The sequence below is a fragment of the Trichosurus vulpecula genome, chromosome 8 (genome assembly GCF_011100635.1).
Source record: "Trichosurus vulpecula isolate mTriVul1 chromosome 8, mTriVul1.pri, whole genome shotgun sequence".
Taxonomy (NCBI): domain Eukaryota; kingdom Metazoa; phylum Chordata; class Mammalia; order Diprotodontia; family Phalangeridae; genus Trichosurus; species Trichosurus vulpecula.
The window spans coordinates 124,287,680-124,312,480 of NC_050580.1; the positions used below are offsets into that span (position 1 = coordinate 124,287,680).

Sequence of the window (24,801 nt, forward strand, 5' to 3'; positions counted from 1 at the left end):
ATTGTCACTGATTCACTGCTTTGTATTGTCAGCTTGCCACCGCAATGAGACTCTAAACTCTTTAAGGACTGAGGCTAGATTTCCTCCATCCTGCTATTCTACGGTTAGCAAAGTGTCTCACACGTAGGAAGCACCCAGTAAATCTATACCTAGAGAGAGTTAGGTAAATAATAGTTAAGGCATAGTAGAAAACGGGTGAGAAATCTTAAACTGAATTTGGGGAAACTCCTGGTGGGCCATACTCATTGGCAGGGAATCAGTTGTCTGAGGACCCCCTCTTTAGAGGGTTGCGCATCCTTTTCACAATCTGTACTCTCTTCAGGACCGTCCTAGCAAAAGCTTTTGTTTTGAGTCATGCCCAGAACTGGGCATCAGCAGAGAGGGGGTGGGTATCCATGATTGGAATATCAGATGGTCTTGGTCTCAAGCAGGGGTGTCCGGCTGCATTTCTGTACTTAGAGAACAACTTTCCTCCCAGACCGAGCCGACCCTTTTTGCTCTCGGAGCCCTGGAGCTTAGCTCAGCAGGAGCAGCACAAGTGGGGCGTGCCCCCACCCTGCCCCCACAGCCGCAGTCGGTCCAGCCCCTCCAGCCCCTCCAGCTGGCTGAGCCATCCTAACAGCTCCCTCCAGCCATTGGTCCAGCCAGGGAAGAGGCGGGACCGGGGGCCCTATAATATTCAGGCTTAGCGTTCAGTAGGGGAGGGAGTAGCCGGTTGACTGACTCATTCTGTGGCTCCCGTCCCCGGAGAAGTCAAAACACAAACAGGCTTCAAGAGCTTGCAGAGTCAGCCCAGCGGGGCCACAGCGCACAAGCCCAGGCAAGAGCTGCCCTCTCAGCTCTCGTAGATAGCATGAAGGGCCCCAGCCTCTTCCAGACACTTTGGAGACTCCTGTTCTCCCTGTCTGTGGTCTTGGCTGCCTCTGGTGAGTTGGATTGCTCTCCTCTAACCTTCCCTCCGTAGTCTGAAATGATCTGAACTTCTGGACAGTTTGGAGTCTCTCAAAGAAAACAATTGCTACTTGGGGAGTCGGGGGTGGGATGAGGGTGGGGCACTTGACTGTTGATCCTCCCTTATCCCAGCTGCTTTTTAGCCGGGACTCTTCCTCCCCTCCCTCCCCTCCACGTTGCTTCACCATCATATCTTATCCAGAGACGACCGAGGGGTTTATGCGGTGCGATGGTCCTGGCTTTTCTTTCCTAATCTGATTTTTTTCTAATGAGAAGTGATGTACCATGTATGGTCCTTTCCAATTTATATTTCTCAAGAAAAGAGTGACTCAGACTGTATATTTCAGTTCTACCCCAGGGTTTTCCATCTCCCCCATCCAGAACTCGGGACAGAGATGGGTCTGTTGTGATGTGGGCGCAGTCAAGCAGGGCATGATCCAGGGACTTGGCAGAGCAAGGGGTGAAGCCCAGGATGAGGGAGGGGGATCTGGAGCTGGGACTCTGGAAAAAAAGTGAGCTCCTGGATGGGAGGCTGGCTCAGAGGAAGCTCGTATTCTGATTGCTTCCTGGGTGATCTTGGGCAACCCCTCTCTTTTTTTTCAGAGCCTCATCAGCCTCTGCTGCAAAAAGGGTAGGGAGTTGTCTGGTCCCAGCATTGCTGAGCAGACTTAGAAGGTGTGAGCGAGGCTCCTTTTCCTCCTCTTTTGTGCTGCTCCATATATGGTTGTACTCAGATGGTTGGTAGAGGTCAGCCCACTGTTTGGGAAAGGTGTGCATAGAGAGGTGAGGAACTGGAGAGCTGAAGCAGGAAGGGGAAAAGGGAGACAGGAGCTCCAGTGACCAGCCCAGCCATTCCTTTCTGAGTGAAATGGTGATGGGATAGCTAGATATAGTGATAACAAGGGCTCTAAAATTTGCAATGTGTTTTACATACATTTTCTCATTTGATCCTGTGAGGAGAGAGCTGTTTTATCACTCCCATTTTACAGATGTGGAACCGGAGTCTGAGAAATTATGACTGGCCCAGTATGCCTGCCACACAGTAAAGGGCCAAAGCAAGAATCAAACTCAGGACTTTCTGACTCCAAGACTCTAGCCAATATGCCCAGCTGCTTCCCAGTGAGATAGGAGGGAGCTGAGTCTGGCTTCAGGCCAGCCTTGTCATGGGAAGGTCTCACGCTTTAGTCTGGTCCCCAGGGCCTGGAGAATAGCGGCATAAGGGAAGCACTGGATGTTTCAATACTTGCGAACAATTTCTTAGGAAGGATTTGGTTTGGGGGAGGGGGAAGGGAGGAAATACTAGACTGAAATTCTTGTTCTTCTCTGGTAGTCCCCCAGTGAAGGTAACATCTGACTTTAGGAGCCTTTGGTCCTAGCACCTACTCTTCTCTGATTAATTTAGGGTGAATATGTGACCCTGAAAAATAAACCAGGAAGTCAGGAACCTCTGTGACCTTGAGTTAAATATTTAAAGTATGCTCATAGATTCAAGACCTAGAAAGAAACATTAGAGATCATCTAATCCAAATTTCTCATTTTATAAACAAGGTGTATAGAAATGAATTGAGTTCCCCAAAGTCATACAGTTAGTAAGTGAGGTTTCATTGCCACTGAAAAGAGGAGAGATGAAAAATCTGTACCAAGATGATATTCTTTCCAATAGAATGACCCTCTTCTTCTTTGCTGGAAAAGGCAAGAGCCTTTAGTTCATCTGCCTGGAAGAAAGAGTTCAGATTAAATGTGTTCTTTACTTCCTTCTCAGGTGTCCTAGAAATCTCTTTCACTTTCATTGCCTTACTAGTAAATGCCTTTGCCCTGGGGCTAAGGTATTTGAGGAGCACTTGGGATTGAGTTGGCCACACTGTCTTGGTATAAACAGTAAGGCTCTCTTTGGTTACCTTACTAGTCTCTTTATAGTCTAGCCCATCTGCCACAGACTCAACCCTCTGGAGGGTCAGGGAATGGGATTAACCTGCTATTTAAAGAACCATGACTAATAGCTTGTTAAGAGTTGACAAGCTCAGTGCTCTGTAAGTTGGAGCTGGCAAAGTTCGATTCCTTCTCTATTCCTGTCCCTCCAGGGACAGGCCCTCTTTCTGAGACCCTTGAAAATATGGAAGATTCCACCAGCCTTGGATGGAGTGAATTTGGAAGGTGGGCTTGGAAAATTGTACAATGTTAGAGCTAGAAGGGTCCTTAAAATTATCTAGTCCAAATAGTTCCTTTTACAGCTGAGGAAACTCAGATCTAGAGAGAAGAGCCTGGTCCAAGCCATTTAGCAAATTGAGGTTTCTTACTGCTAAGTCACTGTTGTGAATCCAGCTCCAACCTGAAATTTGTCCAGCTTCCCTAGGTAAATTCATGTGAGCGGCCTTAAAGCAATACTTTATGAGTCTATGACATGTAAAAAGCAGTTATCAGGTAACTCTTTACCTGGTACACACCTTGAGCTATTAACTTGTAGGTGCAGAGCAAAGGGGAAGACTGGCAATAATAGTCTGGGCTATTGGGAATGCCAGCATGCAGGAAATAGATTTCATGGAGGGTCTTGTTTCAAAACCACTGCTCAGGAAGTTGTCTCTAACAGCCAATTTTCATTCCAGGTGAGGATTGTGATCCCAGCCTGTGTCTGAATGGAGGTACCTGCCTGAATGGAAGCGAGAGCTCTACTTTCTACTGCCTCTGTCCTGATGGATTCACTGGGCAGAACTGCAATGAGACTGAGCAAGGTATCCTGACAGGGGGTGGTTGGCTGAGTTTTTCCTGAATTTAGACCCAGGTCTTGAGAATTCTAGAGGTAAGGGCAACTCCCTCAGATGATACTGGCATACTACCATTAGATTGTGAGCTCATTGAGGGCACAGGGTGTCTTTTGCCTCTTGTATCCCTAGTGCATAGCATGGTGCCTGCACATAGTAGGTACTTAATGAATGTAGACTGATTGATTTTGGGCCAGGCTCACTATTCAGACTGTCCTGAAAACTGGTTGCGGAGGAGGGACAGTGGCTTTGTAACCTCTTCTTGCTGTAGCTGCTTCATCGAATGGTCAAAGTCCTTCCTTTAAGCCATGTTAACATAAACCCTGGGTGACTTCATCTAACTCCTAGCCAGGCCTTTTTCCTAACGGGCTGGGGGATGCATTAGTCCTATTTTTTGGGCCAAGTGCTAAGATATTAAGGTGGTGTAGGATCTTCTTAGGAGAAATGTGCTTTTATTTCTATTGTTTCTTCAGTCCTCTGACCATCCCCAGATTCCACCTAATCATTGAGTCTCTCCTGGTTTCCTCTTTAGGGCCTTGCACCCCGAATCCCTGCCAAAACAACGGCCAGTGCCGAGTGGTGACTGAGTCCCGTCGAGGAGATGTCTTTGCCCAGTATGTCTGTGACTGTCCTGAAGAATTTGAGGGCCCTCATTGCCAGAGAGCAAGCAGTCCAGTGAGTACCATCGGGGTTATTGGTAGGGGAGTGGGAAGGAACAAAGCGTATTCCTATATTTTGGGTAATGGTGATGATGCTGATCCCTGAACAGGGAGGGATTCTAGGTAAGTCTTCCAAGGGGATGGCAGGGGCTTGGTTAGATTTAACCAGAGGCTGATAGTAGCAGAGAGAGGGGTCATGTTAACAAGTTTTTTATAGCACTATGCTAAGCACTGGGGATACAAAGAAAGGCAAAAATAGGCTTTGCCCTCGAGCAGCTCCCAGTCTAATGGGGGGAGACAACATGTAAACAGCTATGTACAGTTATAGGTAAAATTAGCGATAATCTCAGAGGAAAGGTGCTAGTATTGGCGGGTAGGGGTGGGGTAGAATTTGGGCTGAGTCTTGAAAGAATCTAGGGAAGCCAGGATGCAGAGAAGAGATGGGAAAGCAGTCACAGTGACTCTGTTCAGATATTTTAAAGGTTTTCCCTGCACCTGGTTATTTTACTCATACTTTGGGAGGCTTAGTGGTTGACTTTCTTTCTTAACCAAGTTTCCCATTCAATTAAATCTTTTCTCTTTGAGGTAACTCTCCCATAGGCTTGTTCCCTGTCTCTAGGCAGCAGGCCAATTCCTGTACCCAGGTGAGTTGCCGTGGAGACACATGAGGTCATTGGAAGCTCTGTATATGTCTCTTCTAGAAAGAAATGAGGTTGATGTAGCCCAAGGCCAAAGACTCATGATTAGGGTTAATTCTCTTGGACTTTTCCACTGGAGGCAGGAATGAAAACAAATGCTAAACCTTGCTGGGTCCAAGGGGACCATAAATCAAAGCTCCAGGCTTGGGGCCCAGAGTAGGAAGTTGTGACATCCTTGTCATGGGAACATGATAAGGGGAGAGAAGACTGGGGAAAGCAGACCGCAATTAAGTTTTCTAGATATTCTATCTGTATGAATGCATCACATGTTTATATACCTTTTCCCATCTTCAATAGTGTTGGGATATATAGTAGTACTGCCTTTGACTCTGGTCAGACCCTGCTGATGAGAATGGTTATCTCCATAGCCTTGCCTTCTCTTCTACCCTAGTAAAAACATTCCCACTTTAAAATTATACAGCCTTAGCCCAGGGATTCCTTCTCCCTGACTTCAGAGCTGGCTGATTGACACCAATCCTAGAGGTCACACAGAGCCCGGAATATACCTTTGATTCCTTTCTTTGTGAGGGATTGGAGAGATACTTCTGGCCTTCAGTAGACCAGTATCTACTCAACATCTCCAAGGGAAGAAAACGCTCTTCAATAGGATGACTATATAGAGAAAGCAATCTGGAAAACTCCATTTTCCTTCCTATGGGGAGAAGGTTGGCTGTGGAGCATTCATCAGGAGTTGAGGCTGACATGGTACAAGATTCAGGGTAGTCCTGGAAACTCTCACAGAAACATGTTTTTTTGTCAGAGGCTATTTACTGAGGCCAAGAAGGGGCCCTGGGTTCAGAAACCTGGGTCCAAGTCTTTCTTCTGCTACTTGCTGCCCATGTGACCTCGATTCGGAGACCTGGGTTCAATCTTGTCCCTGATACTTATTGGTCATGTGACCTTTGGCAAGTTACAACCTCTGCCCCTGAATGATAAAATAAGTGACTTAGACTAAATGACTTCCAAGGCCCCATCATCTCTAAATTTTGTGATTCTATTCAGGATGTTAGTTTGTAGATAAGATAGGAGACTGGCTCCTGATTACCATCGTCTCCTCTCCTGAGGAAGATGTGACAGCAGAGGATAACCTCTGCTGGGAGTACCTGGCAGTGTATCCCTATTCATGAAAATCTCTGTTCATTCCCTGGGTCTCCCTGGGAACTTCCCAGAGGAAGTGGTTTTGGACGAAGCTCTTAGTGATGGAGAACAGGGAGCTGGCTGCACAGGCAGTGACTTGTATGGTCCCAGCAGAGGTTTCTCAGCAGCTCTCCTTCCTCCTTGCCCTCCCTCCTTCTTCTGTTGTGTTTTTTTGGGGGGTAGGCTAACACATGGAGGTGCATACAGCTATGTTCTTCTAGGGCCTTCCGTGAATACTCTAGGAATTCTTTTTTGACAATTAGGGAAGCAAAAACGGTACCATGGAAAGAATACTAGATTTGGAAGCAGAGGTTATGGGTTCAAATGTGAGCTCTGATGTTATGACTTCTGTGACACTGGGCAAGTCCTTCACCCTTTCTCAGCCCCAGTTCCTCTTATAGAAAATAAAGGAGTCAGACTAAGTAGCCTCTTGTGAGGCTCGGGTTCTAAATCTATAATCCTATGAACCACAAACATCCAGGCTTTAATTAGGCAACTGCTTAGTGTACAATGAGGTATATATTTAAGATATTGTCTTTTAAAAACATATGTATTTTTAATTCCAAGAGATATTCCATCTCATAGCTCTTACTCCCACTTACAAGTGATGAGGCAGTTTCAAGGCACTGTAGATCTAGGATATGGTGGGCCTCAAGGTTTATTTTGGGAATCAAAGTTCCTATGTTAGCTTGGAACCTATCTCACCTTTGGGGGTATAGAACAGAGAATATCCCATTGATATCTTTCCCAGTATTGATTCATTTTTTTCTAATCTAGACGAGGCCTACTAGAGGGTTGAAAGGGAATAAAACTGCTGTCATAGCCCTTTTAATGGGAAAATGATAAATGTAAAGTTGTTTTTAAAATATTTAATTATTAATTAATTATATTTAATATATTATATGTTCTATTATCTATAATATTATATAATAATATATCATGTATATTATTCATATAATATACATGATATATTATATCAGGGCTGTCCAAAATATGCAGAGCAATTTATGTGGCCTGCCTACAAGCATAGAAATTTACATAAATGCTTTAGTAACGAAGCTGAGATACCGCAGAGTTCTCACTAAAATGACAAATCAAAATATATTGTCTATTGTTTCAATAAAAACTTAGGGTTGGACAGCCCTGTATTATATAATATAATATGATGATAAATATAATTATGATTCATTAATTATATTTAAAATATTTAATATCACATGTTCATGGACATCTAATGAACCTAAACCCTCTTTCTTCAAAGCTTCCAGTTATCAACAGGTTAAAGTTGGGTTCCTGTTATGTAGGAAAGCCAACAGGTTGGACTCCAAAAGTGTGTTTCTAATCAGTGAAAGGGGCAGCTAGATGGTGAAGTGGATAGAGTTCTGGGCCTAGAAACAGGAAAACTCATCTTCCTGAGTTCAGATCCTGCCTCAGACACTTATTAGCTGTGTGACCTTGGGCAAGTCACTTCACCCTGTTTGCCTCAGTTTTCTCATCTGTAAAATGAGCTGGAGAAGGAAATGGCAAGCCACTCCAGTATCTCTGCCAGGAAAACCCCACATATGATCACGAAGAGTCAGACATAACTGAAATGACTGAACAACAAACCAATGGAGGAAGACTCCTCTCCGTAGGAAGTAGAGCTGAGTCGATTGTGTTCTCTTCCCCCAACCCATCTATTCCTGAGCAGTGAATGAGTGCAACACACAGCCTTGCAAGAACGGTTGGCACCTGCTTTGACCAGGAAGAAGGCTACATCGCAAGTGTCTTTTCCCGTTCACGGGAAAGTCTTGCAGTCCCGTAAGTGCTTGACTGGCATTGATCTCTTTTGTCCCAGTTATTTTTCCTGTCCTACAGCCTTAAACCCTTCTTTATCCTGAAGGAAGAATTAGGTGGGCATCTGTGAGCTTGGGGCCTAGAAAGGAGTCTAAATTCAGCTAGAATAGGGGTGTGGAGGTTGGGTGATGGTGAATTAATGGAGTTAAAATTATAAGTATCTTCTTTTTCTCAATATTTTTTCCTCTTTTTTGCCTTCACAGCCCCCTGCCCATTATTTTCCTAATATTATGCTTCCCTGTTGGAATGCCTTCTCCTCAGCTCTCCTGAGCAGTCTGTCCTTCACCTCAGATTTATACTACCCCCTCAAGGCCTCAAGGAGGCCCATCTAATTAGTTCCACCCAACACTGATTGGTTAGGTCATTTATTTGAGGTCCTGTACTACTTCTAAATTAACTTGCACTATTTTATATGTTTTTATATTGTTTTATATGTGTGTGTGTGTGTATGTGTATCATCTCCCTTGATTATACTATATATCCTTTGAGAGTAGGGCAGGGAAAATGTTTTGTGTTCCTCGTTATGTCGTCCCATTCAACACCTTAGTGTTGACTGTTTGTTTTTTTCCCACCCCAGCTTGCAACATGCCACTGGGCATGGAGGGAGGTGCCATTGCTGATTTCCAGATTTCAGCGTCATCTGTACATTACAGTTTTCTGGGGATGCAGCGTTGGGGGCCAGAGTTGGCCCGGCTCAATGCTAAAGGAATTGTCAATGCCTGGACTGCCAGCAACTATGACAAGAACCCCTGGATACAGGTGCTGGGGAATACCAGGGGCTCCTGGGCAGTCATTAGCTGGGCATGGGGGCCCAATGCCAGGGTTGAGGGAAAGGAGTTTGTAGGTAGCATTCATGAGTCGACATGATAAAAGTGGAAGTCTGGAGTTTTTTTTTGTCAATCCTCCCTGCACATTTAGGGGACTATTATAGATGTTTTTTGCCTTGGGAATCTAAGCCAGGAGCTTACCTACTTTCTACAAGTTGGGGGAGGTATCTGCATAATGAACGTAAGAAACATTTATTAGCATCAAATGTGTACAAGGCACTGGGCTTAGAGCTAGTGATACATGGATGAAATAGGATCTAGTGCATGCTTTCAAGGATCTTGCAGTCTAATTTGGTGAAGGGGGGAGAGTTGGAATAAGATGTGTTTATGAAGAACTTTGATACTAGGCAAAATGTAGGTAAAAGAGAGATCCAAATTTTAGAAATATTTTAGAAATAGAAGGAAGAAGAGATTTTTGCGGAGCGTGGGTGGTGGAATCAGAGAAGACTTAACGGAGGAGGTGACATCTGAGTTGGCCTTGAATAATAAGAAGGAGTTTTAGGCGGAGAGTCCATTCCAGGTCTAGAACGTTAGAGCAAAAGTTTTAATATGAGAGAATGCTGGACAACAACGGGGATGGCAGATAGTTCATTTGGACTAGAACCTGGAATATATCAAGGGAATAATGTGAAATGAGGCAGAAAATATAGGTGGGGCCAGATGGTGAAGGGCTTCGAATGTCAGGAAAAGGAGTTTCTACTTTATTTGGTAGCAGTAGGGAACCACTGAGGAATGGCACGAAATGAACAAGTAATTCAGAAGATGGGTTGGAGCAGGGATAGATTGGAGTTGGAAAAAATAGTCCAAGGGAGGGGGAATTACAGTCTGAACTGGAGTAGTAGTGGTGTGAGCAAAAGGAAGGAACAGGTGTTAGAAAAGCTATGGAAATAGGATCGATAGGATTTGGCAACTGATAGGATGTGGAGGATGAGGGAGAGCAAGGAGTCTGATGTTTTTGGAACTGGAGTCCTGGGATGGTCGTAGTGCAGTCAACATTAAGAGGACCAATAGGTTTTCAAGGTGGAGGAAGAGGGGGAAAAGATGGTTAGTCCAGTTTTGAGCCTGTTGAATTTGCTGTGTCGATATATATACATGGTATATACATAGTGTACATATACACACACATACACATACATATGTATCTATGTATATATACATGGTTATAGAAACATTTGTATACATATATGTGTGTGTACCTATATAAACATGATAGAACCATGTTATATAGACACAGCAGATTCCACAATGGCTAACATGATGCTGGTGAGAGATCTGGTGATGTCGGGTGAGAGATCAGGGCTGGAGATATGCATCCTTACAGAGGTAGTAACTGGGCCCAAAGCAGCGGATTTAATTTTTGAGTGGAGTATTGAAACGAGGACCAAAGACAGAACTTGGGAGATTTTTATGTTTAAAAAGTGGGTTGAAGATGAGGACCCAGTAAAGGAGACAAGAAGGGATTAGAGACGTAGGAATTCAACCATGACAATGCAGTGTCATGGAATCCAAGAAAGGAAGGCATAGCAAGGAGGAGTTGAAAACCATGGAAATACTATAATGAAGTAAAGGAGGATAAAGACTTAAAGACCATTGACTTTGGCGATAAGAAGGTGACTAGTGACCTTGGAGGACTTTCTGTACAGTGTTAGGATGGTGCCAGATCAGAAAGGATCAAGGAATGGGTGGACCATGAGGAAGTAGTGGCTGCTAATGTGAACTAGTTTTTCTTGAAGTTCTGTAGTGAAGGGAGGAGAATCGTAGGATTATGGCATAAGAGAGCAGCAGGGCAAGGGAAAGAGTGTTTTGCTTTGTCTTATTTAGGCTGAGCACATGTATAGACTATATGGGAAAAAGTCAGTGGAGAGGAAGAGATTAAAGATGCCTGAATAGGGGTAATTGATAAAACCAGATTGTCAAAATTACTGGAAGGACTAGGATCAAGAATAAGTCATTTTGACTATTATAAATACCCAAATTAACTACAAAGAACATAGGAAGGAAAATGCTATCTGCATCTAGAGAAAGAACTGATAAATTGAAGTATGTATAGAATGATTTTACATATTATGTATGTATATATATAGACACATACATATTTGTGTCTAATGGTGGCCATCTCTAGGGTGGAGGGGGAGGGAAGAAAAAGAGGGGGAAAAAAGAAATTCATATAATAACTTTATTATATATTTAAAAGGGATAGCAAGTTATACATAAAAGATTTGCAATCATCTTTTTATCATACTATGTTATGGAATGCTTGTTTTATTCCATAAATTAAAAACAAAATAAATAACATTAAAAAATAGAATACAGAAGGAGAGCTACCTCTTGCTGGTATTAAAGGGAAGGAGAAGAGGTTGTATGAGATACAGAGAGGTGTTGGGGTTCGCCTTATATTTGATTAACCAAACATTAAAACACCTACTGTGTTCAAGGCATTATTCTATACCCTAGTGATACATGGACAAAAATGAAACATGCCTTCTTCCAAGTAGCTCACATACTACTAGGGGAAATAACCATTTTACAGATGAGTAAATATAAGATATTTTGAAGAGGGAGACCTTGGGGAAACAGGGGAATCTTCATGGCAGAGATGGTGGAGAAAGAGAAGGATTCTGAGAGGAAGAGATGCCTATGGGATATTTTCTAGGCTGCAGGGATAACATGTGCAAAATGCACAGAGATGCAAGATGGAGTGTTAACTGTGAGGAAATGGCTAGCAATTCAGCATGGCTGGAACATAGCATGTGTGTGTGAGTGTCAAATGAAATAATCTTGGAAAGTAAGTGGGAGCCAAATTGTCAACGACCCTAAAAACGTTTATCTTTTATCCTAGAGGTAATAGGGACTCGCAGAAGGCTTTTGGGTTGGGGAGTGACATGATCAGACCTATTGTAGCTTAGGAAGATTATGGCCTTGATATTCTTAGTTAAGTAGCAGACAACGCCATCTGCTCGGAATAAAGGGTGATGGTGGTAGATCTGGGGGTTGGAGGGCTAAGGTGAAGATTTGGAACACCGTGATGGACAGTGTGAGAGTCACTAAAAGATTTCTAAAAGGATTGTGGTATATCAGTTAGAGTCTGGTTGAGGCGAGATAGCAAAACATTTTCATGATTTCTTCTGTTGTTGTTTAATAGTAGGATAAAAGAGGCAGATTTTAGGAATTACTCAGTGTTTAGGGTTATCAGAGTGGAAATGGTGGGGAATTAAAGTGCGGAAGAGAATGTATGATTGACCTGGCTGGCAGTTAGGGAGGGAAATGAGACCAGAAAGGACTTGATGAATTGGCACAAAGTCAGAACCCTGGATTCTAATGCAATTTGATGATTCACTTCAACACATAAAATTTAACAAATTGGTTACCCACTTCGTGTAGAGAACTGTGCTCTGTGCAGGGATAGATAAAGTTCAGAAGGTATAACTCCTACCTTCATAAAGTTTGTAGTCTGGTTGAGCTTTCCAAAGCTATACTTTTATATAATTATAAGACAAACTAATACAAAAGTGGAATGGAGAGGGGCAGAAAAGTGCCCCGCATGATATTGGGGTCTGGGGGATGAGGAAAGATCCTCATAGACTTGGACCATTCCGAAGGCTTTGTGAAGGATATGACATTTGAGTTGAGCTTTAAATGGAATAGAAATGACATGACAGGTAGGGGAAGGGGCTATTCATGACTTAGGGGACATTGAGCAAATATGGAGATGGGAATGAGAAAGCTATATTCAGGGGAATATAGAATAGTTAATTTTGACTGGGTTATAGGATACATGGGGGGAAATCGTATGGGATGTGGCTAGAAGGCTGGGTGGCACCATATTGTGGAAGGTCTTGAAGCCATGCAAAAGTTTGAACTTGACTCATAGCCTAGTACCAGGGAACAACTGAAGATTTTTGAGCAGAAGAGAGACATGACTAGATCTATGAATACTAAAAATTAGTCTGGCAGTGGTAAGAAGAATGGTCAAGGGTGGAAGAGGTGAACAGTAGAATCAAGGATGCCTATTAGGAAGTTATTACTGTGTTCCATGGACTGTTGGGTGGCCCCGTAGATAGAACACTGGTCTTGGAATCGGGAAGACTCTTCATGAGTTAAATCCAGCCTCAGACACTTACTAGCTGTATGACCCTGGAGAAGTCACTTCAACTTGTTTGCTTCAGTTTCCTCATCTGTAAAATGAGCTGGAGAAGGAAATGGCAAACCACTCTAGTATTTTTTGCCAAGAAACCCCAAATGGGATCAAAAAGTTAGACATGGATAAGTAATAACAGCGGCAGTGTTCCATGTGGATAGTAATGAAAGCCTGTAGGAGGGTGGTGATAAAAGGAATAGAGAGGAAGGGACAGGTGCAGGAGATATTTTAAAGGTAGATTCACCAGGACTTGGTAACTGATTGGATATGGGAAGTCTAGGAGACAGGAGAATCAAATCTTAATAATAAAATTACATTGGTAGGAGATGGATTAATGACTGTGCCACCGGCAGAAAGAGTAAAGTCAGAAGGAGCAGTTTTAGGAGGGAAAATAATAAGCCTTGCTTTAGACTTGTTGAGCTTCAGGCACTGTTTGGGTATTTAGCAGGGGATGTACAGGAGTGGTTAGAGTGGTGGGTCAGGTACTTGAAAGAAGAGTCAAGGGTTGGAGATATAGAATTGTGTGTGTAAAATACGATAGCTAAAGTTGAAAGAGTGAATAAGATTGCCGGGAGAGACAAGAGGGCCAAGGACTGTATCTTGGAGAATTTCCTACTTTCAAGGGTCAGGAACAGGAGCTATTTAAGGAGAGGAAATAATTGGAGAAGTATAGGAAGGACCAGGAAAGTGCAGCTCTGAGGTCTGAAACTAGACTGCAAAGAATAAAAGAGAGAGTAGCTGCTGAGGGAGTTCGAGGCCTTATATGGAGACAGATTTTTTTTTAAGTTTAGAAGCAAAGGGAAGGAAAGATAGGATTGCATCTGGATAGGATGAAGGGTTAAGGGAAGATTATTTTAGGCATGAGATATCTGAAAATGTTTGTAGACAGATGACTAAGAGCCAGTGGAGCGGCAGAGACTGGCACATGTATAACCTCTATCAGATTCCTTGCTGTCTTGGGGAGGGAGAAAAATTTGTCTTATAAAACAGAATGTTGAAACTATCTTTACATGTAATTGGAAAAAATAAAATACTGTTTACAAAAAAAGAAAGAAACATGTGAGAAAGAAGGAACCATCCCTGGAGTAAGGATCTTAGAGGAGGTGTGGGGGATAAGATCGAGGCCATAGGACAGGAGGGAAGGAAAGAGAATGGGTAATGATGCTGAGAAGATTTGAGAGGGCTGTCATCTCAATGTCCTCATTGAAGTAGGAGGGTAAGTCATCTGCACACGGAATACAGTTTGGGGTTGAGGGTAGAGGGAAAGATTTGGAAAAATTGCTGTGGAGATTGAGTTAGAGAGACAATTGGAGTCCCATAGGGAGGGCCCCACTGAGGTTATACCATAAATCTGTAGTGGGTAAAACCAGTTCACTATCATGAACTTTTTGCCTAGCAACGCTCAGTATTCTGGAAATAGGAGCAGAGAATTTACACAATGGAGGTTATCCAGGGTTGAGTCTGAGAGTGACAGGTTGGGGGTAGGTGTGGGGGTGGTGGTGAGGCATTCCAGGGAAGTGGTTAGTGAATCATCAAAATGATAGGCCACCGGAATAAGGCTGAATATGGAGGCATGTGAAGCCAGAATTAGGAGAGATTAAGAAAAAGGGATGAGTCAAAGGACCAGTGGTCAAGGTGAGGGCAAAAAGTTTGTTTATTGTGAGTTAATAGGAGTGGAGGGATAGAGACTGTGTTTGGGGTGGGGGAAGGATTACAAAGTTCATACTCTTGAATTTGCACCAATTTCAAGTGATACTGAGATCCAAGGTGTGAGCCATCCTTGTGAAAGTCTGAGGTACAACAGAGGTGGAGCTTAGGAGTTCAAGGAACTATGAGTTCTAGTGTTAGAATGATCAGCAATGTGGCTGTTAAAGTACAAGAGGATGATAAGAGAGGAATGGGGTGTAGATTTTAAGCTATGTGAAGAATGTGTGTCCTAGAGGTCTGTAGAGGTAACCAGGGGGAAGCTTGGGGTTGATCCTGCAAGGCATTTGGGGACAAATGTTCAGAGACCTGGGAAGGGATCTATAGGGAACAGGTTTCAGAGAGTAGATTCTACATGGAGAGCCTGATAAAATCTTGCAAACTGAGGTTTCTATGAGGTGGGGTTGGCTGGAGGGTGGGGAATGTAGAGCTAGGAGGCCAATATCTGAGGGGCCTGGCTCTGCTGGGGTACTTAACCTGATTTGTTTGTGTTTGCTAATGGAAGAGCTTGGTCGTATTATTGCCTCGCTTAGTTGGGATCCTCTTGCAGCAGGGAACAGCATGAGATGGTATGACAGGAAATAGGGTCTTGGGCAAGAAGGGCCTTCATTGAAAACTCTCCTGAAACTCAGGATTCCTTGCTCTGTCCTCAGGTGAATCTTTTGCGGAAGATGAGAATAACAGGCATCAAGACACAGGGTGCCAGCCGGACAGGCAGTTCTGAATATCTGCGGACCTTCAAAGTGGCATATAGTGACGATGGGCGCATCTTTGAATTCATCCAGGAGCCAAACCAACTCAGGGACCAGGTAAGAGACAAGCTGGTGCTGGAAAGAGAGACGGGAGGGAGAAGGACATGTTAGATTGAGGGGTGGTGATCATTAGCTCTGGGAGCAGCACACCGGGCTATCAAAATGAAGGTGATGGTTTGGGGGACCACACAGAGGAGGCATAAACAACTCCTGAAGGAGGAGGATACAAGGTAAACAGGTGTCTAAGGTGCCAGTCAATAGGGGGAGTATGGGGTTCAAATTTTTTGGGGGCACCTCTTTCAGATGGTCCCTGTTCTATTCCCCCAGAAACTACTTGAAATATTTTCTATGTACATGTTATTTCCTTCCAATAGAATGTAAACTTCTTGAGGACAGGGACCATTTTACTTCTGTAATTATATTCTCAGCCTGGCACATAGACATGATTACTTAATAGCATTTGGGAATGTTCAGAAATAGCCGTGGCCGACTCTGAAATGTGTATTTGAGTTCTGCTTCCAAGCTGGGAATGAGCCAGAATTGTTGGAATGACTGAGGGTTATGTATGTGTGTGTGTGTGTGTGTGTGTGTGTGTGTGTGGTATGTGTGAAAGTGTCCATACAGATGGAGAAACTGCTTGGGAGTTCCAGAAAAGGGCAAAGAGCATGAGAATGAATAGGAATGTTGTGGGGTCTGGACCTTAGGTGTAATTCACAACCAACTGGCTCCATGAAGTTTCTCTCTTAGGAACATTCCTGTTCTTCCCCCACTCATTTATTCCCATCGTGTCAGGTCTTTGTGGGGAACATAGACAACAATGGCCTGAAGACCAACATTTTTGATCCACCTCTGGTGACCCAGTTTGTGAGGATCGCTCCTGTTGTCTGCCGTAGGGCCTGTACCCTCCGGTTTGAGCTTTTGGTTGTGAAGTGGAAGGTGAGTCACTGAGGGGTAGGGAGGTGGGGAGGGGAAACTGGGAAAGCAAACTATGTTGTTAGGTTACTTCGTTTTCTCCCTAGCTAAGTACTGCTAAAAGAATTAGATGGAGGCCTCTAGACTACTAGGAAGATCCTCTGTAGAGAGTTTATATTAGAACGTTAACAAGAAATGCACTGGAAAAGAAAGCATGGGCGGTTGCTATTTGCATCACTGGAGGAAGTACTGTGAGAGAGTTGATCCACTGACATATTGATTTCTAAGTAGAATTAGTCATGGGCATGGTGGACCCCAACTCTTAGGACTACCAATAGAATAGACAGCTGGTGATACAGTGGATGGAGCACTGGATCCAGAGTCAGGAAGACCTGAGTTCAAATCTGACCTCAGTGACCCTAGGCAGGTCACTTAACCTCTGGTCTGCCTCAGTTTCCTTATCTGTAAAAATGGGGATGCTAATAGCACTTACTTCCCAGGGTGTCAGGAGAATTAAATGAGATAAGATTTGTAAAGCACTTGCAAATCTCAAAGTGCTGTATAATTGCTAGCTTTTATTGTTATTATACCTGTGGGCAGCTGGGCGGCGCAGTGGATAGAAGGCTGGGCCTGGAGTCAGGAAGACTTATCTTTCTGAGTTCAAATCTGGCCTCAGACACTTACTAGCTATGTGACCCTGGGGAAATCATTTAACACTGTTTGCCTCAGTTTCCTCAAATGGGGTCACAAAGAGTAGGACACAACTGAAACAAATGAACAACAGCACACCTGTGGAGTGATAGTAAGGCCTGAGACCCTTGCCCTGAGCTTCAGGGGTATGACCTAATCCAAGGAGTTGACGGCCTACTTGATGGTATTCTAGGACATGAGGCCAGGAATCCTGAATGGCTTTAGTTGAGATATTTTCCCCTTCATGGAAACAGAGAGCTAATTTGCAAGGAAATCTAGAATGCCTCCTCTAAGGACTAGTGAAGATGCAGCAATTTGAATGTACCTTTGTCTTCTGTTTTTCTCATATCTCTGTTTTGGCTCTCTATGATTCCATCTTCTTATGGGATTCATCTGCTTAAAACAATGTGGGACGTGCCATGGTTGCTGTATCCTTACCCTTCTACCTTTTTCTGCAAAGGTGGGTGTAGATCTTTAAAGGTGTGAGGTGTACAGTAAATAAATTCTGGAGGGGATCACAGCATCTTAGAGCTGGAAAGGACTTTATAGGTCATCTAGTCCAACGGTCCTCAGACTTTTTGGTCCCAGGACCCTTTTACAACTTTTAAAAAATTATCGAATACCTTAAAGAGCTTATATCCTTGATATTTATCATATTAGAAATGAAAACTGATAAAATCTTAATATTTTCTCTATTATGTGTAAAAACAATTTTTAACATTCATTTTTTAAAATTTTGAGTTCCAAATTCTCTTCCTCTCTCTCTTTCCTCTACCTTCCCTTGAGATGGCAAGCAATTTGATACAGGTTATACATGTGCCATCTGATAAATTTTAAAATACTTATTGTTAATTCATGAAAATAACAATAATAAATCCATTACATTTTAGTAGGACATTTTTTAATGAAAAATAGCAATTTCCTAAAACAAAAAATAGAAGACTGGCATTGTTTTGCATATTTTTATAAACAACCTTAAATGTCTGGCTTAATAGAAGACAAATGAATTCTCATATTTGCCTCTGCATTTAATCTGTTGTGATATGTTGTTTTGATTGAAGTATGTGGAGAAAATTTGGCCTTACACAGATACATAATTGGAAAAGAGAGGGATATTTTAATAGGCAAATAATGTCTTAGTATTATTATGAAAATAGTTTTGATCTTGAGGACCCTCTGAAAGGGTCCTGGGTCTGCAGACCACACCTTGTGAAAACCTGGTCTAGTCCAACCCAGTCATTTTACAAATTAAGAAAACTGATATTCAGAGAGGTTAAGTGACTTACCTGATATCACCTGATAAGTCTGCAACAGAGCAGGGAGGATAGTCCGGGGTTCTTTCTGCTATGATGTTGCCTTTTAAATAATCCAAGAGATATTGTTGAAACCTCGGAGTGGTAAGAAGTAGAGGGGTCATAGGAAAGCTTTCAGGATCATTTTGTCCGGCCCCATCGGTTTTACAGATGAGGGACTGAGGAGGAATGAAGTGATCTGCTTGAAGTTGCCAGAGCTGGGTTCTCTGATTCCAGATGTGCCTTCTTTCTAGAGTTGAGGTTGGCTTGTGCTCTTTTTCTGTCCTCAGAGAAAGTCCTGCACCCTTCAGAAGGTGATATCCTCCCATATCAGGAGGGGACAGGTGTCAGAATAGAATAAATATTGAGGATGTTTATTTAATTGTCCTCCCTAAGAGCTGGGTTGGAAGAAGACAACACTAGCTGGAAAGAATGATGGCTTGTGAGGTGGTGCCTAGGTGGTGAGCATTTCTGTAGAGGTGACAATGAGCTTCCTCCATCCTCACTCATCAGCCTGGTTTTCTCCCTTGAGTTCGCCCTCATACCTGAATAAACCATTTTCCTCCCACAGTAGCCACACTGACACCTCATGGCCACAAGTAGAACTGCAGTCTTTTCCCAGATTTGTTGGGAAGCCTTTGGCTAACACTAGATTTCTTCCTACACTACGAAGTCACGATTGCTCTCATATTCCTCTGCTTCTTCCTCTGCTTGTTGTCTGTGATGCATCGTCCTTGACTATCTCTCCCACTCTCTATTCTCCTTTTCCATTTCCAGGCCTCTACTACTTATTTCTGAGTTTGAGTCCTGTGTCCAACGATTTTCTAGCTGTTTGACTTAATCTCTATGAGTCTCAGTTTCTTTAATTTTTAAATGAAAATAATTCAAATCAGTTCATTAAACACCATTCAGTGGCCTGCTATGTGCCAGGCACTGTGCGAAGTCCTAGGTAAGAAATAGACAAACTGGAGTTCATCGAAAAGATGGCAGCCAGGATGAGGAGACCATGCCAAGAACAGATCACTTGAAGAAACTAGGGATGTGTCTAGCACAGGGAAGTCTTAAGTGAACATGATGCAGCATTCTTTGGGGAGCTGAAGGGATAAAGAGGAATCCATCTTGTTCTGCTTGGTCCCAAAGAGCTGATCTAGGGGAAGTGGACAGAAGTTACAGATAGGCGGAATGAGGGTAGAGTTACACAAAAGTTGAATAGACCGCCATGGGAGATCGTGAGTTACCCATTACTGGAGATCTTCACGAAGAATCTGATTGGGCTCTTGCTGAGAATGTCTTATTTTTGGTCAGGTACTGATCCCTTCTGATTCTGAGATTCTTTGATTCTGAGTCTGGACTTTATTCTCTAGGCAATAGGGGGTTACTATTGAATTTTTTTCTTTACGCAGGAGGATAATATGATCAGAGTGATATTTAGAAAGGCCATTCTGGTGATCATGCCTGGAACATAGTAGGCAATACTACTGGAACATAGTAAGATGAATGAATGGTAGGCAGGATGGACTAGAGCAGTGACTCCCAAACTTTTTGGTCTCAGGATACCTTTACACTCTTAAAGAGTATTGAGTATCTCCCTCCCCAAGGACTTTTGATTATGTGGGTTATATCTGTTAATAGTTACCATATTAGATATTGAAATATTTAGTATTATTATGAAAATAGCTTTAAACTCGTAGACCCGCTGAAAGGGCTCTCAGTGACCATCATGGATTGCAAGGTCACTAGAGGAAGTGAGACCAGTTAGGGGCTACTGTAAGTTGTCTGGTAGAAGGGCAGATCTAGGGAGGTAGCAGAAGGGATGAACAGGTATGATGAACTGAAAGAGATCATGGAGGAAATAGAATTTGGCGACGGTATGAGATATAGGAGTGATGGCAGTTCGTGAGTCAAGATGATTTTGAAGTGGTCACCTTGCAAGGTCACAGAAGCCAAAGGAAGAGTTTCAAGAAGGTGGTGGTCAGCACTGTTGAATGCTGTAGAGGTCAGGAGGATAAGGAGTGAGAAAAGGCCCACTGGACTTGGTGATCGGGAAATCACTGGTGGCTTTGCAAAGAGTTGTTTGTGTACCGTGGTAAACGTAGGAAAGGTTGGGAAGGAACCACATGAAAGTCTTGGGTGAATGGGAACCGCTAGGTTTGGTTGAGAAAATGAGGAAATATGATGGTAGCTACTGCTGTTCCTAAGTGCTCACTGCCCCTCTCTTCCCTAGAGTGAAGTTGTTACTGGTCTTCCTTCTAATTTAGCCGCCACCCCATCCCCTTATCTCTGTGTGTGTGCCTGCAGTTGGGTTAGTAACCGTCACACCGTATATTAAACTTTGCAGGTTGTTCTGAGCCTCTGGGCATGAAGTCTGAGGTCATCCCTGACAGTAGGATCACAGCTTCTAGCACCCTTCAAGACTTTTGGCCTGGATGCTTTCAGCTGGCATCCCTATTTTGCTCGGTTGGACAAGCAAGGCAAATTCAATGCCTGGACCGCTCAGAGCAAGGAGGACACTGAGTGGCTGCAGGTATGTCCTAATCTTCCCTTGACTTTCTGAGTCCCCTCATTGGACCCATCTGGAGAGTATTTAAAACCTTCACTATTTTCCTCAAGAAAACAGGCTCTCCACTGGCTCTGTTGGCTCCAGTGATTGCTCACTTCAGGGTGGGAGGATTTCAGAAAAAACAATTAAACACACCACAACTACCTTTGGCTTGCCCTTTGCCACCCCTTTCTCCTGCCTTTCCTGCTTTTCCTTTCTTTCCCTCCCTCCTTCCCAGGAAATTGAACCTCCCTGATACTATACCCCTGGTGGGAGAAGAAGGACTCCAGTCCTTTACCTTCTAGTATCTCCAGGAAGAAAGAAAACTCTTGAAAGAGAAGTAGAACCCTGCTCCCTGGTTGCTGCCAGTGTTTCCCGCATTAGATTGTAAGCTCCTTGTGGGCAGGGACCATCTTTTGCCTCCTTTGTATCCCTAGCACCTAGCACAGTACCTGCCACATAGTGGATGCTAATAAATGTTTGTTGATTGATTAATTGATTACTTCTAGGGTGATCAGGTCCTATGTTTCTGTGGCTGAGTTGAGCCAGGGTAGAAGAGGAATAGTGGGGCAGGATGGAAGATTTTGCTGGCCCTGACGTAGACCCCCCTTTAAGCCAGCCTCTATTAGGTTCCCTCCCCTGAGGGAAGAGGGAGAGGACACATGTATGACAGCCTGTTCAATGTGGTCTGGGAAGTCAAGATTAGGCACACTGGGTGGCGGTTAAAGAAAACAGTTTGACGAAAACCTGCCTGTTAATTCTTCTCTCCCTCCTCTGTCTCCTCTATTGATTATTCTGCTAGGTTCCCACAGGGAGCCTCCTGAAGCAGCTGTAGGTTTCCTCAGCCCAGGAAGCTGCCATACCTTGCCACGTAAAGGAGACCCTTCCCAATGGCTGTCTCATACAGGGCTTCTGTATGAGAGCCACTTGATCCTAGGATCATAGGATTTAGAGCTCAAAAACAAAATGAAACAAAACAAAACCCCAAATGCTTAAATCATTTAGTTCAACCCACCTGTTTAACAGAGGGCTGTGAAGTAATTTATCCAGGGTCACAGAAGTAGTAGGTGGCATAGCAGATTTGAACCAGGACCCCAGGTCCCCAATCCAGTGTTTTCCACTTGTGCTAGCGGAAAGATACATTTGATCTTTTTTCCCCTACAGATTGACTTGGGTAAACCAAAGCGGGTGACAGGCATCATCACGCAGGGGGCCCGGGACTTTGGTAATATCCAGTATGTATCAGCATACAAAGTGGCCTATAGTACGATAACAAATCCTGGACTGAATACAAGGAGAGCAGAACCAACAGCAGCAAGGTGTGTCTTCTGGGGCCTGTGGGTTAGGAGGAAGAGGGTCAGAAGACCTGTGCTCCTGGGCACTTTTTGTAGGTCTCTTCCAGTGACCTAGGAAGACTAGAGTAGATGGAGAGGAATGGATGGAGTCCCTAAATTTGAGCTGCTTTGTGGGTGGGAGGTGGTGGTGGTGAGGAGAGGGTGCAAACGGAATGTGACCCAGAACAGTGATTGTTCCCTGGAGTTGACAACCTGCTTCTTTTTAAAAGGAGGAGAGAGCGAGCGAATGTGTGTGTGTGTTGTGTGTGTGTGTGTGTGTGTGTGTGTGTGTGTGTGTGGTCTCGGGAGTGGGGTGGGGTGGGATTATTGTGGGATGAATGTAGGCTGCTGACCCTGGGGAGAGGGAGGAGGGATGAATTCCTAGCTTATCCCTGCTATTCATCAACTACTTTTTTCTTTCTACAGATCTTTTTAGGGAACCTCAGACAACTACTCCCACCAGAAGAACATATTTGAGACCCCTTTCTACTCCCGGTTTGTCCGGATCCTGCCTGTTGCCTGGCATGGGCGTATCACCTTGAGGTGGAGCTGCTGGCTGTGAGGAGTAGAGCCCCTCCACTCATGGAGAGACTGGACAGGGCCTGAAGTGGGTGGGAGGTCCAAGGCCAGGCTCACCTTCTTCCTCCCCCTGACCCTGCCTCCAGCCTCTGTGTCTCACTTGCCTCTGCCTGCATGTCCCTGGCCTCAAGGCCTGGGGACAGGATGAGCAGGGAGGTTCACCGCCTGATTGTAGTTGAAACTTGGGTGGGGTGGGTGGGAGGGGCTTGGGGCCCCCTGTTTTTCTCTGTAGGGGACAGGCTTTGCCTAGGGTGACCCTCACCCTCACGCTCACGCTGCTGTGGCCCCCACAGCTGTTGCACACTGGGGACCTGGGTCTGTAACCCCTACATTGGGAGTTATTCCAGATTTATTTAGTTTCAATCATTTTCAGAAATCTTAAGAGTTCTGCGTAGAGGAGTATGCTTGGTATGTAAGAAGTCTGTGTTTATATGTGTGGGAATGGGTAATATGTATAAGTAGGGTTTGTGTGGTATGAATTGCGGTGGAGAATGGGGAGAGAGAGAGGAGAGTGAGAGAGAGAGATAGAAGAGAGAGAGAGAGAGAGAGAGAGAGTGTGTGTGTGTGTGTGTGTGTGTGTGTGTGTGTGTGTGTGTGTGCTGTACCTGCTTTCCTTCCCCTCTCTACCTTTCTCCTTCTCCTCTAAGGCTTATTTTTAGAGCCAGAAATGTAGAGAGAGCTGATGGTAGAAAGGCCCACTCTTCTCTTCAAGTTCCCACTACATTTCCTGCCTTTTCTTCCCCCAGCTGTCTAGAAAAAAAGGATCTGCTGTGACTTTCTGTGCCGATAACCCCTAGCAAGGGTCCTCCCCCTACCTGTCAGTTGTACATTCTGAGGCAGGAGTGACAGGAGGGGGAGGGGATCTTCCAGAAGGCTGACACTTGCCTCCACCCTTTTATCTCCTACAGACTCCCCTGTTTCCTTTCAATCCTCTCCTTTGATACCCAGAAGGAGGGGGTATTAATAAAAAAATCTCAAGAAGGAGCTGGAGATGGGAGTGGAGACATTGCTATAGGGCTCAGGAGAAAGGGTCTCAGAGATATCACTTGGGACCAAAGGATTAGTCTATTACCCTAAAAAGCTGACCAAGAGGGGTCAGCTGGATGCAGGGGCTCCGATGCCTTCTCCTCACCCTCGTGATTATACCACAGGGTGGGTAAGTTCTAAAATATATTTATACTTACCAACTCATCCATTTCCTGGTGCCGTGTCTCATTGGAAGTTCGTAATCAGAAGCATTTCATTGGGTCTCCCCAATCTGCTCTGTTGTGTAGGAGGGAGGGAGGAATTACCTCCCCCATACTCCCAGAAACCAGTTGCTTGCCCACATCCTACTGGTTTCTGCCAGTTTTGTTTTTGTTTCTATGTTCTTTGCTCTTACTCTCCAGGGCCGAGAGTCTCTTTGGAGCTGCCCTTCCCTGCCCCTCCCCATCACTCACCTGCTTATAATGTGCCATTTACTGTGGGCACTAGAAACACAAAGGCAAAAGCCATAACTGGTCCTTGGCTTCATCAGCTTATAGTCTACTGAGGTGGTGGGGGAGCTACCATATGGAAAGATATAAGTATTTAGATTATGATTTGAGGAAGGAGAAAGCACTTGGGGCGGGGTGGGGTGGTGGTGTAGAGCAATCAAGAAGGCCTTCCAGGAGGATGTAGTGTATGAATTGCCTGGAAGAGAGCGAGGGATTCGAAGAGGCAGTGCAGAGGATAGAATGCTAGATTTAGAAGATACTTGTTAGCTGTGTGACCCTGGGCAAGTCACTTAACTTGTGTCTGCCTCCATTTCCTTGTCTATAAAGATGGAGAGGATAATAGTACATACATCCTAGGGCTGTTATGAGGATGAAATGAGGTAGTATTTGTTAAGTGCTTTGCAAACCTTAAAGTACTATATAAATGCTAGCCACTTTTTAAATTCTGTTTTTAATTTATGGAATAAAACAAACGTTTCCATAACATAACATGGTACGATAAAAAAGACGATTGTACAT

At 44.1% G+C, this 24,801-nt stretch overlaps 1 protein-coding gene across 1 annotated transcript; it reads left to right on the forward strand.

Moving 5' to 3' along the window:
• Positions 1 to 716: 716 nt before the first annotated feature.
• On the forward strand, positions 717 to 22,988 carry MFGE8 (milk fat globule EGF and factor V/VIII domain containing). Its single transcript, XM_036735987.1, is given in 15 exon segments — positions 717 to 926; positions 3,555 to 3,680; positions 4,243 to 4,389; positions 7,895 to 7,929; positions 7,931 to 7,961; positions 7,964 to 8,008; positions 8,618 to 8,799; positions 15,363 to 15,518; positions 16,254 to 16,377; positions 16,380 to 16,397; positions 20,694 to 20,761; positions 20,763 to 20,879; positions 22,059 to 22,158; positions 22,161 to 22,215; positions 22,655 to 22,988. Coding segments are annotated over 15 exon segments (1,413 nt in total). The 5' UTR covers positions 717 to 853; the 3' UTR covers positions 22,791 to 22,988.
• The last annotated feature ends 1,813 nt before the right edge of the window (positions 22,989 to 24,801 follow it).